Source organism: Clupea harengus, unplaced genomic scaffold, assembly GCF_900700415.2.
Source record: "Clupea harengus unplaced genomic scaffold, Ch_v2.0.2, whole genome shotgun sequence".
In the NCBI taxonomy this organism is placed as follows: Eukaryota; Metazoa; Chordata; class Actinopteri; order Clupeiformes; family Clupeidae; genus Clupea; species Clupea harengus.
In genome coordinates, this window is record NW_024879773.1 from 42,528 (window position 1) to 57,481 (window position 14,954).

A 14,954-nucleotide genomic window follows, 5' to 3' on the forward strand; every position below is an offset into this window, starting at 1 on the left:
TCCTGCAACAGCTATTCAGTGAAGGAGTCTGAATATTTTCTGGTAAAATTGAAATAGTCTGATGTGTCATGTAACATAATTTGTCAAACATGTAACTGAAGTCACAGTGAACCAACGAGGCAACAAGACCCACAGTATGCTGATAAAAATCATGATACTGTGCTATAAGGAAACAAGGAAATGTAATGATGTTGGTCCAGTGCCACACACTCTTAAAATTCCTGAGGATAAGGAGTTTGGTTTGGCACAGTTTGGCTTCAGTTTGGAAGTGAAGTTGACATATTAAATCTCTGGTCTGAGTAACATCCTACATGTAAACTGACTTTACAGAATGTACATTTTTTTTGAACATTTAGAAATGGGTGAGGACTGAGGTAGAATTTGAAATCATATTAATAAATCAGCCCGTGTTAGCAGCATGGACATCATGCATAACGAAATCTTGACCCAGCCTTGACCCACACAAGTGAATACAAAATCTGTTCCAGATCATATGTTGGCCCAGACCTTGCCTAGGCTATTGAATGACATGTAGGCTATGCAACATTGTACCGAAGTTCTTCATTCGACCACAGCTGAAAGCTGTTTTTTTGTAACTACACCTGGTTTGCGTATCCTACTTTACATAACGTACTTCTGTACGTTTTGTGTGAATGTGCTTCCAGGTAGAGACGACTTGTTTGCCTCTGAATTCAAATAGTCAACCAATGAACACCTATCGTTTAGCCAACTGACAGTTGAAGCGGGCAGTCTTTGGCGGCGGATGTGTATCGCGTATTGACAACCGAATGTTAGTGAGCCAATGACGTGTGGTGGTGGGTCGGACCTAGTTTGAAATACGAAATACGAATTTGCATTGAGTTGCCTTGTAGAGTCCTGGAGAGGTCATCGCTTCGATAGAAAATTTTAAGTGTGTAATACCAACAATTGATTGTCTAATGGCGTTATCGCAGTGCTTAGAGGATTCCCCCGGCTGGAGATCACTTCCAAAAGGAGAGCGAGATGTAAATTTAGAAGAACTTTACAATGAGAGGCATCGACTTGCATTAGAGGAACTGCTCTCGAGTGGAGTTAACTCTTACTTGGGATTTCTAAAGAAGGAGAAAATCCCGAACTTTCTGTCCGCCGAAGAAATCAAACGTATATCACGTTCAGCTGTAGTTCCCAAAGCCTTTTCGCTGGCAGGAGACGATGCACCTTTTGAGCAATCCGTCAGTACTTCCATGGACTGTTCATCTGTTACCTATTTTCCAGATGTGTCCGACGTGGAACCGCCTGTTCTGGAGCTTGGTTGGCCTGCTTTCACGACAGGGTCATTTCGTGGAGTTACCCGGGCAGTGGCCCACTTTCAGCCAAGCTACGGGGAGTGTATCTATAGCTGCAAGGAAGCAGCGAGAAAAATGATAAAAGGAGCAAAAGAGGTACGTTACATTGTGTCATTTCCCAATGCAGCTTTCACTGCCACTGCCCCTGCAAGGCTTTTAAGCTGCAAAAAACGAATGATTGTTTATTGAACTGACTTTATATTTTCCAGTCAATGCATTAATATGTATGTGATTAAGAATTATTATTTTAATTGTGTGTGTGTGTTAGAAGAAATGTTATATTTAATAAAATGAATGAATGAGTAATTTTCTTTCTAACAGACACAAGTTTGTTTGCCAAGCGTGGAGTCTACACCTATAATGTTAACTCCCATCACCTGGCCTAAAGTTCCCAGTTCCTACAAGCCCTGCTACACAGTGGTTTAGAACGAGTCCTCACCTGCAACATGTTCATTCACATTTTTAGGTAGACTTGTCCCCCTTCAGGCGCACACACACACCACACCACACCTACTGTTAGGTCATGCAGTTATTCTGCCAAGTTGCATGATTGTTGCATGAGTAGATGTTTCACAGTAGACACTTTTTGAGGTACAACACACTACCCAAACACCAGAGAGCTGAGGGAACTGGAATTGAATGCAAATATAAAGTACGTAGAAATAGAAATAGGCAGGTACATCATGCTCTTAGTAAAATGATTTAGCCTTTCTAAACATACATCTGCCATGCTACCAGAGATAATTGTTTGTGTTGTTTGGAATATAAAAGTTGAAGGTGTTTGCTCAGAGAATGGCCTACCTAAGTATGTTACAGAATCAGATGATACAAATAATAGTACAATAGTTATATGCGGTTCTATCAGTCCCCCATATGAGCATTTCTATGCTCACACAAGAACCACCCTGTAACAACCAATCAGAGCCGGAAAACATCAATATGCGGTTCCATCAGTCCCACATATGAGCATTTCTATGCTCACAAGAATAACTATGTAAACAACCACCACCCATATGGAGATTCCTTCTGCCATGTATGTTAGTGTTCTGGGTGGGCTGAGAGGTCTTCCAAGCACATGGATGGCAGGTTGAAGTGTACGGGTGTCCAAGGGCCATGTATCCCTTGTGGCCATACGATTGTCAATAGTCCTTCACTTTAGTGTGAGTATGTGTATCTCTGGGGGATGGTGGACGCTGGGGGAGGGTGGACGCTTGGAAGCTATCACAATTGATTGGATGACATCCATAAGTGGCAACTGAAAAGTATATAAAGCGGGGTAAAGCAAGACGTTTTCATACTTAAATCACACCAGAACAATAGACATCACACCATGGTGTTATCTGCGAGGCTGCAGCATTTGCATCTACAAAAAAGGGGGGAAAAGGCCACAGACCAAGAAGCAAACAAAACAATACACAGAATAACAAAATAAAAGAACTGAGAGTGGGGATTAATCTCAGTTTGGGTGAAACGGTCCATTGAAAGAAATGTAATGATTATAAGGAAATGTAATGCTTTTTACACTTTTCCAATTCAAACAAAAAAAAAGGGTCAGCGGTCAGATGTATGTCTTGGTATATTCTCACTCAGTCGGTGGGTCTCAACTGTGCAACATTTTAGCCCCCTTTTCAGTGGTTCACAGATGTAATCCTGTTTTATAAGGGAATCTCATGTCAGCCATAATGATCGCCATGCCGACTGAGTGAATTAGAATGCTGGAATGAGAAGAACGTGCACAGGTGGTTAGGCTTAATGAAACACTCACCTTAAAGAATGGAATCTCGGTTAGATTTTGTCTCAGCATGTTCTCCAACAAGTCAGAGATCTGATAGAGAACAGTACATCCCTTGGGTATTTTGTGGTTACATAGCACATCTCGATATCAGTGGCAGACTTCATTACCTCCTATAGACTTATATAAACTACCTTGTTTAGCTTTTCTATATTTTCACAATGTCACGATTCATTCGAATATTTATGTAAAGAGCTACCTTGAAATATGTGAAAAGTGTTTACCATTTTATATCATTATTGGTCCCCAGTTTTGATGAAGAATGATCAGGAATGTGGCAAAAATAGGACAGAATGTCTATGTCTACTGTGTGTTGTTCTTTTACCTTTGTGTTGTTGGTTTGAGCATGTGACCTCAATAAAGAAAATAGTTGCACTGATCTTACAACTGAGGAGTGTGCATTGAGGGTGCTTCCATGCTTGAGATGGCTGTGGTGTTTCACACCAAAAAATGCTAATGATTTACCATGACACTTTTCCCCTTCTGTAATCTGTATCACAGTTGATCGCCATAGTAACAGACTCCTTGACAGACCTGGACATCTTCCGGGACCTGCAGGAGGCTTGTACCCGACGCAGGATTCCCGTGTACATCCTGCTGGACCAGGAGGCCATGCCCTCTTTCCTGCAGATGTGCAGCAACATCAATGTCCGCCTTGAGGAACTACAGGTAAAGTAATTTACAGTGCAAAACCCTGTGGATATCAGTGGGTATGCTGTATAACTTTTATTTAGCAATTCTCTGCTTGAGAGTGAGTCAGTGAATTTTACACAGACAAAATGAAAGGACTTTGAAGTCATGTAAATTTTAGAGGTCCTGGAAGCATCATGAGTTATCAGTCATCTACTGCATAAAATTATTCTTGTGTCTGTCTATCTGTCCCTCTATAGAAAAAAAAACATCTCTAGACTAGCCTGTCTTCACTAATGTCTACTCCTCATTGATCAATATTTCAGGACATTTTTGGTATTAATCATTGTGGAAGTGTGTGACAGTTGTCAAATGTGTGACATTACACAAAACAAAGTGTGTAATTTGTGAAGATGAATTTGAATAGGTCGTTGAAATTGATGCTGCTGAAAGGGACGGACCCCTGCTAAGTGGGTCCTTGTGTGAGATTCATATTTAATTCAAGATTTCAAACATGACAATTACTGGGCTGCTATGTTCTTACATTGTTGGTGTGTGTCACAGTTGCTGATGTATTGTCATTTGTTATTTGAAGCTGTCTGCGGGACATACAAGCTTTTTCATTGTGAGATTATTTGCCTTGTCTCGTGCAGCTGATGCGTGTCCGCACCATTACTGGATGCACATATTACATGAGGTCGGGAGCAAGAATCACAGGGAAAGTTCACGAACGCTTCATGCTAATCGATGGGCACAAAGTAGCTACAGGCTCTTATCGGTACGAAGCATGTTTTCTGTTGTCTCTATCATAACATTACATAGAAAAAGTAATTTCACTAGATGCCAAAGTAACTGAGACATCAAATATATTATTTTAGATAATCTTTTGAGTTTAAATCGGTACTTTTCCAGCCAGCTTTAGTATAGCGTGTAATGGGAAACAATTTCATATTTCATCATTTGTGCTCCTATTTTTGCCAGTGGTCTTGGAGCAGCGCATGTCTCTGGAATGTGACATATCTTCACCTTTGTTTGTTTTGATTATGTAATCGTAGTGAAAATGAGGGTTTATGCTTTTCTACAGGCTACCAGAGATGTTTTATTTCAGTCATGTTTCCTACAGAGAAAAGGGTGTTCAGTAAACAATGTTCCTACACTTTAATTAGTTATCAATGAAAGTCATTGTTCACACTGTACATTTAAACCATGAATCGCACAGTCAGTCACTGTGAACAATCTACTTCCTTCCAACAACAGGTTCAGCTGGACAGATGGGAAGCTCAACAGCAGCAATCTGATTGAACTGACTGGGCAAATTACAGAGAAATTTGATGAGGAGTTTCGCATCCTGTACGCCCAGTCTCTGCCTCTGAGTGCCAAGGAATGCTCTCGGAGTGCGCGCAGCAGTGGGATATACGACCACCTGCTCCTCAAGCTCCCCTCCACCCCCTCGTCCCAGGCCCTAAAGGCATCCATACCCGACCAGGTGTGCATGACCAGCACGCCAAACCGGCCCCGGATGATGGAGGTCCCCCGGTCCGGCCCGAGGGCAGGAGAGAAGAGCCACAGGAGCAGCCACACCTCAAATGCCTCCACCGTCGGGGGGGACTGGATGGAGCAGGATGTGTTGCTGGAGGGGCCGCTGTATGGTGCTCCAGATCCAGCTCCAGCTCAGGCTCCAGCTCCAGCTCCAGCTCAGGCTCCAGCTCCAGCTCCAGCTCCAGCTCCAGCTCCAGCTCCAGCTCCAGCTCCAGCTCCAGCTCCAGCTCCAGCTCCGCTGGCAGCTGGCTGCTCTGCTCCAGCAGCTGTAGCTATCCCCACCTCCTCCTGCCACATCTCCACACAGACGAGCAACCAGAATGTGGACATGGGCGTGCAGACGGATCAAAACACCAGGCGTCAGTCGTCTGGTTTCCCCCCTCTGGCCTCCACCTCCTCTGTCAAGACCAACTGTGAGACCTCCTCCTCCTCCTCCAATTCCGGCTCCACCCCGCCGGACGTCAAAGTTGGCCCTCGTCCGCCAATCAGACGTGGCCCCACCCCCCCGAATACCAACCTGAAGGAGAGCTTCTGGAAGCTTTCCAAAGAGCGGCAGGGCCACTACACGTCCATCCGCTCCAAACTGGACAACATGGTGGCCGTGCTCTCTCACCGGCGGGAGCTGGTGGACCTCACCAACCTGGCCCTGAGTCCGGCCCTGCGGAGACGCAACGCTCATCAGCAGTCCAGGCGGGCAGCAGGGGTCATGATGGAGACCACCTTCACGGGGACCTGGCCTCGGTCAAGGGGTTTGCAGTGAAGAGACAGGACAGGGGACATCAGAGGACATGAAGAGTACTGGGTTGCAATCAAACTGATGAATGTTAGTGAATGAAGATACATTCAACAATACTACTGTGCATTTTTTACAGTTTACTATGGTTGTCAAATGTGTAATAGCCAAGTCTTAGGAGGTAACTTTCTGACAGGGTGTATTGTGCAGGGACCAAAAACATAGTTTTCTGACTTTATAGATCATGCTGAAAAAGAGAGCTGCTCTCTGTTATTTTCTTCAGCTGCATCTTGTATTGAGGGCTATATTGTGGGTAAAAGGGAACTGTTCTTGTTTTTTAGTCATCCTAGAAATACAGCTTCTACTAAATGTATTTAAAGGTTACATTTATGTCATGTACTTATGAGAACAAAAGTAAATTGTGTACAGAGAATGACCATTTTGGTAAAAGAATAAGTTAGATATAAGTTAGATATGTCTACATCTACATATATTACATGATTAAAAGAATTTTGTTTTTGTTTTGAAATAATATATTTGAGTATTTACCTTAGCTCTCTAGTAATGTGTTAATCAAAATTGTATATCTAAATGTGTACATTTGAAGTATGCATGGTCTTCTAACACAGAACATTCAGAAACACTATTACAACAACTGCTGTATACTGTATGTGCAATTTAAGGCCAAGACACTACTGTAAAGTGCAACACTTCTACCTTCTACAAGGTACTTAGCATGGCACAGAAACTGTAGATTCTGTCGCTAAGGTGTGGTATCCTCTCTGTGTGTTAAACACATGATCAATTACTTGTTTTCCAATAAATTCACCAAGGTGTTTTAAACAATGTTTCTTTTACTGCATAATGCTTTAATCAAAAAGCTATTCACAGGTGACCTCTTTGGAGTTTGAGTTTTGCTGGTGATGTACATTGTATCAAAGGTACAAGGTTCACCAAAGTGGAAACCTGGCATTGAGGTTTGGTTCTTTGTAAACACGGGCTGTTATAAACGTATGGCACAGACATGGGATCTGTAATGTTTAACTACAGCTGCTCTGTTAGAGGTCTACTTGACATTTTGTTCACTGCTGGAGTAGCATACAATTTTGCTTTCACATTATTGTTTAGAGAAAGAACATGAAAACTGCCTGTCCCGGTTAATTTAGTTAGCATTTTAATCTGAAACACCTTTAGCATAGTTAACCATAATTTTACTAGCTCTTAAACTGCATGGAAATGAATTTCATGACTTTAGCTGTGTAAGTGTTATGTTTTTTATTAACTATGCCATAGTTAAACATCTCAGAAGATGTGCCTGCACCTTACCACACATTATGGGTTTACGTGAGTTCATCTGTATGTTTGAAACAAAACAACGCTGATGCAGCACTGAAGTCATGGGAAATCAGTCAAATTAAACTGATCTGCTGCCGGCAGCTACTGCAACATGTTGACAGGAGTGTCTTTTATGAAGATATTGGTGTTGGAAGCCTTTTACACTAGGGGGCAGTCTGACGAGACATTGCCTTGTGAGAAGACAAATCACCTACACAAGAAAACAGGTCGCAATGAATGGGTGCATTTGTCCAGCTTTGCACAGATGTATTGACATTATGACATTTTATTTACCTGTGCATAAGGAATTTCTTCCCTTCCCACCCACTGCGCTATTTATATGAAATGTGGGTAGAGGACAAAAAATGTCTATGATCTGTCTGTGCTGTCCTCAGCCAGTAGATTCACTGACAGTGAATAAAAAGACTTGGCATGTACCAGTGAATAAGAAGACTTTATTCAGTTTTAAAGCGTGGCATGTACCAGTGAATAAGAAGACTTTATTCAGTTTTAAAGCGTGGCATGTACCAGTGAATAAGAAGACTTTATTCAGTTTTAATGCATGGCATGTACCAGTGAATAAGTAGACTTTATTCAGTTTTAATGCATGGCATGTACCAGTGAATAAGTAGACTTTATTCAGTTTTAATGCATGGCATGTACCAGTGAATAAGTAGACTTTATTCAGTTTTAATGCATGGCATGTACCAGTGAATAAGTAGACTTTATTCAGTTTTAATGCATGGCATGTACCAGTGAATAAGTAGACTTTATTCAGTTTTAATGCATGGCATGTACCAGTGAATAAGTAGACTTTATTCAGTTTTAAAGCGGTATCTGTGCAGTGGCATGTGCCACTGAATTTTCGTCTCACTCTCTAGTGCCATCACCTACCCAAGTCTCACAGCTTAAACACAGTGACCACTAAGACAAGTTACCACAGCTCGCTCCTCCGCGTCCCCAACACCAAGCTCCGCACCATGGGCTACCAGGCCTTTTGCTCGGCAGCGCCACGCCTAAGGAACAGCCTCCCTGACCACCTAAGGGCAACGCAGATGCTGGACTCCTTTAAAACCGGACTAAAAACATTTTTATTCAGGAAGGCATTTCTGGCCTTGTGATAAATCACTGTCACTAAGTTTTCTATTATGCTTATGTTAGTCTTATTTTATTTTATTATTTTAGTTAGTTTCTACTATGTTGGCACTCTGAGATTCTTCTGATGAAGAGTGCGTTACAAATAAAATGAATTATTATTATTATTACCTGCAGGCCTTGTGTGATTTGCTGCCTTTTCAAAACGACACTCTCTGGGGACCCGTTGAAACCTGCCCTATGTTCTTTGTCCCATATAGTCCTCCAGGATACAGACTCCCTCTTGCATGTGCAAACACTTCACAAGCTGTCAGTTCTAACGATGAGAAAGAACATGTTGCTTATTATGGCTTCTGTTTATCAAAATGTTGCCTATTATGGATATAAGATCAGGAACTTACTCTGTGTCGGTTCTCTGATAAAATCTTCAATTAACAATTATTTGTTATTTAGTCTTGGTTGGAATGGAGAAGGTGGCTTGCTTTTGTAAGCTAAATGAAAAGCTTGAATGGTAAAGCAAAGCATCTTGGGCATATTTTAATGACCTTGAACAGGACCCCCAACCTCAATTAAAAATATGTATTAGTTATCTATAGGACCCATTTTTGAAATGCAAGCAATTGAATGTTCTGTAGGATGCATGGGTCCTTTGCTTGAGTATCACTGCTGCCTTGATTTATTACAGATGAACCAGTTGGCCTGCGCAGACACACCTCCAGGAGTTTGTTGGCAGCTGAACCTGTACGTTCTGTTCAAGCTGCCAAATCTTTTTTTTTTTTTCACTGGAAGAAGACAAAAGAGAACCTTGTGTTCAGTCACAAAGAAAGTGCCTTGGGCACCGTATGTACATGTTCTATAGGTTTGTTGTGTGACAAATGTATATGGCAGTTATAAATCAAGTGGTGGGGGTGGCGGTGGGGCTTTCCAAGTATGCTACGTTGTTAAGAGACAAACCTGGGTAAATTAACTCAGAGTAAGTGGTAAATCTCCTTAAAGAAGAGCCCTATTGCTTTATTTTGCAAGAATGAAGCCCTAGGGTTCTTCTATTAGGATTTCACTTACTCTGAGTTAACTCATCCAGGTTTGTCACTAAATCACCCAGATTTGTCAGTAAACCACGTACTTGAAATACCCCCAGACATATAAATAATAATAAATGAATAAAAATGATATCAGTGAAAACATTTCAACAACTGAGTAGCAAAGTAAATAGTATACTGCCCTTTTTTATTGCACATATATTTAAAATGGATTAAGTAGATCAGACCATAACATGACAACTAAACAGTCAGTGGGTACATCTGATGTAAAATGACATAACTTCTTCAACCAGTGACTTCAACTCGCTGAACCAAATCCCGACCGCAGAAGTCTGCTGTCAATAACAAACCATGACGCAAGTCACCAGGCAGCTTTGCCTCCACCAATGGTGTGAGGAAGTAGGATGGGTCAAAATACAAAGCTGGACCAAAATTCTGCATGCTGACATTGAACCCATGCAAGAAGTCCTATACGCCAAGTCAACCCAGACTTTAGCGCAATGCCTTCGTTATTCCAGACCTTGGACATGGATGATGAGCCACTTACATGGTGGTCCTCGTCTTCTAGGATGGGACGCGAACCTGATTTGAATGTTGAAGAAGTGTACTGTGAAAGCCACCGACTAGCTATAGAGCAATTGATCACTGTTGGAGTCGACGCCTACCTGGAGTTCTTGAAGAAAGAGAGAGTTCGAAACTTTCTCTCCGAAGACGAGATCAAATTTATTTTGCAGTCAGCCGCGGTTCCTAAATGTACACCCCAGTCAGGGAATAGTGGAGCTTTTGTGCTGTCCGAGGCCACCTCTCTTGCCTATTTCCCCGACGTGTCTGATGTAGCAGCCCCGTCTCTAGATATTGGATGGCACGCTTTCTCACCTGACTCGGTCCCAGGTGAAACCACAGCCACTGCACACTTTCAACCGAATTTTTCACCCTATACGCCTGTTAAAAGCATTTACAGCTGCAAGGTGGCGGCGAGAAAGATGATAAAAGAAGCAAAAGAGGTAAACGATTTTTTTTTTTTTTTTACAGTAACATGGTATTGCATTTTATGGAGTAAGGATACATAATACACCTGCCATAATACCGTTAAGGTGTCATTTGGGCTGTTTTGAGAATTGGGAGTGTTTGCCTTTATCTCAGACACAAGACGTTTACTGTCTGTGTTTTTAGGTGTCTGTTTGTTACAGCTATTTTGTCACTATGTTGTATTCCTATGGAGGTACAGTTCTTACCGCAATGAGAAAGAATTGTGTTGTTCTAGAGAATGCAAGACAGATGCAATTATGGGATGTGTTTGTTCCTATGCTCATATCAATTGCTGCAACCGCCCACTCCCTGATTTTAAAAGATGCTCCTTCATTCGCATCTAAACATATTATTTTAAGAATGTTAAGTAGGCACTCATACCAACCTGCAACGTAATCTAACACGACCTTTACATTTGTCCCGAGGGAAAACATACAGCGGTGGCTTAAATTACTTAAGTACATTTAAAGTATTTACGCATCTGTGACGAACACAGGCACTGAGAAACCATCAAACTGCTGACATAATATATTTTGCCAATAGTGAAACTGCAAAATGATTATTTGGAACAAGATTTACACTAGACACTCTAAAATTGAGGAGTTACCTGTTAAGCCAAAGTTGGAAATACTGACTGTGGGGCTCAAGCCGACGTTATTCACAATGGGTAGTCAGTCCTTTCACAACCATACCTCTTAATCCATATTAATGAACCAATCATTTTGCATAACATTTAATTGGCAAATCAACTTTAATACTGAGGGCCATAGGGAGTAATAGAAAACCAAGCCGAATGGGAAACTGCATAGAAACATAACTTTCTTTGTTACTCAGTGTCAAACTCCTCAGCTGTTCTTAAACTTTTCAAGAAGTGATAAGTTTCAATTAAATCCTAAAATAAAATAAAAAAATGTATTCATCTAGTAAATACACATACATTATGTTCCTCCAGGATTATTGACTGTTGAGTGAGATCAGAGAACAAATAAACGAAGGGCGAAATGTAGAACAAAATCAGAATCAAAATAAAGTTTTATGAAAGTGGTTCAGGAAACCACATGAATTAAATAGATGGTCGTACAAATCTAAATCAATTTGTCAGACAGCTTCCAATGCCCCGCCTTAGCTTTAGGGTAGATACACACAACAAGGAAAGGCTGTTCTCATCAGATTGATCAGCATGTAGAGAACATTTTGTTCCCGAATGTTCCCTGGTGTTCAACACATCAGGCAATAAGTCATTGCCCCTGGCAACTCATGTTGTGTGTGTGTGTGTGGGCATGTAGGCGAAACTCAGTTGGATTGTGAAATATGGTTGCTATGGTAGGATTCTTAAAACAGCAAAGAAACAAACTATTGTGACCTGGGAAAATTTAGATTACACAGTTAAGGTCACTTTTCTTTGATACAGGACAGAAAGGTATATTTATTTATATTGTTTAATTATACTGAGAATGTATCACATGAATCACATGAAAAAATGTGATACTGATTTGTTTTTCCTTCAATTTATATTGTAGGTAATTGCTATAGTAACAGATTCCTTCACAGACGTGGACATCTTCCAGGACCTGCAGGAGGCTTGTACCCGACGCAGGGTTCCTGTGTACATCCTGCTGGACCATGAGGCCGTGCGCCCTTTCCTGCAGATGTGCAGCAACATCAACGTACGCTTGGCGGAGCTCCAGGTAGACCTATTTACTGTGACTGACTCACACAAGGGTGTATTTGTTGAGGATGACACTTTGATTGTTGCATTATGTTCAATCTATGGAGTTGCTTGCATGGTGACGTAGACATTTGAATCAGATTGGACATTCTTGTTTAAGACCGTCTTGGCTCTAACACTATTGTTTTGTCATTTGCAGAAAATGCGTGTGCGGGCTGTCACTGGTTTTAGGTTTTTCACACGCACTGGAGCACGCGTTACTGGAAGGATTCACGAGCAGTTCATGTTGGTCGATGGGACCAAGGTTGCCATGGGCACTTACAGGTACGGTCTCCTAGCACTGTAATTCAGCTGCAGTTTGACAGAAAGGATCTTTGGTAGAACACTTGTAGAGCATGTATGGCTCCAAACTGAGCCTTTACAGAACCTTGATGGTTGTCAGTGGAAACCTAATGGGATCCTTGTTTTTCCCTATAACAAGATCTGTAATGGCTTATAGCAAAGACAATAAGGTGGCATCGATATTTCTGTGGATGTCAGGTGTACTTTATCATGATTTAAACAGACGTTGAGCAAAGAGGAACAAAAATCAAAAAGGACCGAAGGAACTTAATGGTAAAATCTTTTTTTGATTTTCTCAACAGGTTTAAATGGACAGACGGCAGAATAAACACCTGCAACATGATTGAACTGACAGGCGAGGTAGTTAATAAGTATGAGCAGGAATTCCAGCGCCTCCACAAGAAGTCCCTCGCTGTGAACATCAGGGCAGTGCTCCCTCCCCAAGCCCCCCAGGCATCCACTCTCAAACCAGCCTGTCTGAACATCGCGCCGAGTCGAGCCCAGGCCCTTGGGGTCGTCCTATCCTCTGTCACCCCGGCAGCCAAGGTTACCTCACCGCCAGCTAATCCCTCAGCAGCCTTAGGACATTCCGCCTGCCACACATCCACTCAGACCTCCAGCCAGTGCGTGACCCAAGGCACGCAAACTGGTGCCATCATCGCTCATCAGCCTCGCATTGCCCTCTGCTCCACCTCCTCCGCGGAGGCCGACTCATCTGGTTCAGAGTCTGCTTGCACCACCCCCACCGAAACCAGCTCTGTAATGCAAACAATAGCATCACTGTCAGTCAACCCGTGCCCCACCCCGACACCTTCCATCCTCACGTTAACAGGACACAGCCGATCTAAAGAGCTACAACAGCAACCACAGAAGTGGTATTACCCTCCTCCTTCTATCCTGAGCTCGCTGTGCAACAAAAAAGACTCCATGGGCTTTTCCAGTCCTTCCCTGAGGTCTGGCTCGCAATGGGGCTGCAAGGCCCAGCAGAGCACAAGGCCGGGACCTGGGCTGACCATGGGGAGCATGCTCATGGCTATGCCAATGAGGTCTAGGTTCCAGCAGTAAAAACATGAGGTCTAGATACCTACAGTGAAAAGGTACTGCTAGCCAAAACTGCACTGAGGAGAGTCTTGGTCAGTGAATATTGCTAACTGTTTGTCAGAGAACCTTACCTTAAGAGATGGAGTGTGTAGAAGACACTTATCCATGCAGGTCATTTTAGGATAATTCAGTGTTTTCTTATGGAAAATTCCAGTGAATGAGGAGAGGTTAGCTAGAAAGGGCTCCTTGATGTGAAAAGCCATCTGGAGGGTAACAGGGTTTACAACTGTTTTTATTGTTCTTATCCATGGCCTGGTTTTCCCACACAAAAATTTCCATTCATAAGAGGTTATGTCAGAGGCTCTATTCTACTAAGGTGACGAGTTCTGATGAGACAATGCCCACACAGTAATCTGTAGTTCACTATAACACTGTCATTGCCAAATAGTGCCAGAAATCTGCAACTCACCCCTACCTCTTGCCTCTTGAGCTTAGGCTGATCTTGTATGAGTAAGATGAGGAAGATAATCCTTTATTAATCCCTCAACAGGGACATTTACAGTGTCCCTCTGCAGCAGAGGGAATAGCGCAATATCAGGAAGCATCAGTAAGAGAAAGCAAGATATAATAATAAACATAAGTAAACATACAGCAAGATGTATGATAAAATAAGTTTACAGTGATAATGCACATGAGTGAATTTCATCTGTGTGGTCTATTGAGAGCAGTGTTGACTCTCTGACAGCAGCAGGAAAAAATAAAAACATGGATGGAGGAAATAGAATGTACTTATAACTAAAAGTTCTCATAAGATTCATGATTAATAGTTTGTTTCTTACAAAAAAAAAAAGTAGCTTTAGGTTTAAAATGCTATGGTTTAAAATGCCTTCTATCACATGATGTGGCCTGTTTGTAGGGTGAAGGTTATTTTTGTTACATGAGCTCGGCTGAAAACAATGAGGAAATGAAAGTACTTGGACATAAACACAGTGTGTGCCAACAATAAGCGCCTCTCGAGAGGCCTATGTCGTTTGTTAGAAAACATCACAACGTAGCATGGACGTTTAAAACGTCTTCTGTGGTGTTATATGGCTGGACCATAAAACATTTCTGAACAGGTTGGGCCACATTGCAATTCACCATAGATATTTGAGAGTGCAGAACACTGGCTTACGTGATGCAATGCACATGTTTTTTATCTTGCATATAGCAAGTCATGACCCAATTCCATAATGATTGATAGGCTAATCTTTTGTGTTCAGCCAATGACAAAATATACTTTGAGAAAAGTGAACAGATGTTTCACCCCAAGTAGGTCCTAGTCTAACAAACGGTATCTTTTATTGAGGGGGATCACTGTGGGTGTGGACTGTGTGGTTATATT

At 42.0% G+C, this 14,954-nt stretch overlaps 2 protein-coding genes across 2 annotated transcripts; both read left to right on the forward strand.

The window, feature by feature from the left end:
- The first annotated feature begins 812 nt into the window (after window positions 1-812).
- On the forward strand, window positions 813-6,862 carry fam83d (family with sequence similarity 83 member D). Its single transcript, XM_042705054.1, has 5 exons — window positions 813-1,421; window positions 3,619-3,786; window positions 4,401-4,525; window positions 5,005-5,452; window positions 5,504-6,862. Exons 1-5 carry the CDS (start codon window positions 939-941, stop codon window positions 6,044-6,046), a joined length of 1,767 nt encoding a protein of 588 aa, XP_042560988.1. The 5' UTR covers window positions 813-938; the 3' UTR covers window positions 6,047-6,862.
- A 2,780-nt stretch (window positions 6,863-9,642) lies between these two features.
- Window positions 9,643-14,077, forward strand: LOC122130338 (protein FAM83D-like). The gene is made up of 4 exons (XM_042705062.1): window positions 9,643-10,493; window positions 12,039-12,206; window positions 12,387-12,511; window positions 12,832-14,077. The coding sequence occupies exons 1-4, from the start codon at window positions 9,990-9,992 to the stop codon at window positions 13,592-13,594; spliced, it is 1,560 nt and encodes a 519-aa protein (XP_042560996.1). The 5' UTR covers window positions 9,643-9,989; the 3' UTR covers window positions 13,595-14,077.
- The last annotated feature ends 877 nt before the right edge of the window (window positions 14,078-14,954 follow it).

Excerpts from the sequence above, each read along its gene's own strand:
- fam83d (XM_042705054.1), top strand. The coding sequence starts at position 939 with ATGGCGTTATCGCAGTGCTTAGAGGATTCCCCCGGCTGGAGATCACTT. Across the intron at positions 4,526-5,004 it reads GTAGCTACAGGCTCTTATCG|GTTCAGCTGGACAGATGGGA; the intron begins GTACGAAGCATG and ends TTCCAACAACAG. Across the intron at positions 5,453-5,503 it reads CAGCTCCAGCTCAGGCTCCA|CCAGCTCCAGCTCCAGCTCC; the intron begins GCTCCAGCTCCA and ends CCAGCTCCAGCT.
- LOC122130338 (XM_042705062.1), top strand. The coding sequence starts at position 9,990 with ATGCCTTCGTTATTCCAGACCTTGGACATGGATGATGAGCCACTTACA. Across the intron at positions 12,207-12,386 it reads TACGCTTGGCGGAGCTCCAG|AAAATGCGTGTGCGGGCTGT; the intron begins GTAGACCTATTT and ends TGTCATTTGCAG. Across the intron at positions 12,512-12,831 it reads GTTGCCATGGGCACTTACAG|GTTTAAATGGACAGACGGCA; the intron begins GTACGGTCTCCT and ends TTTTCTCAACAG.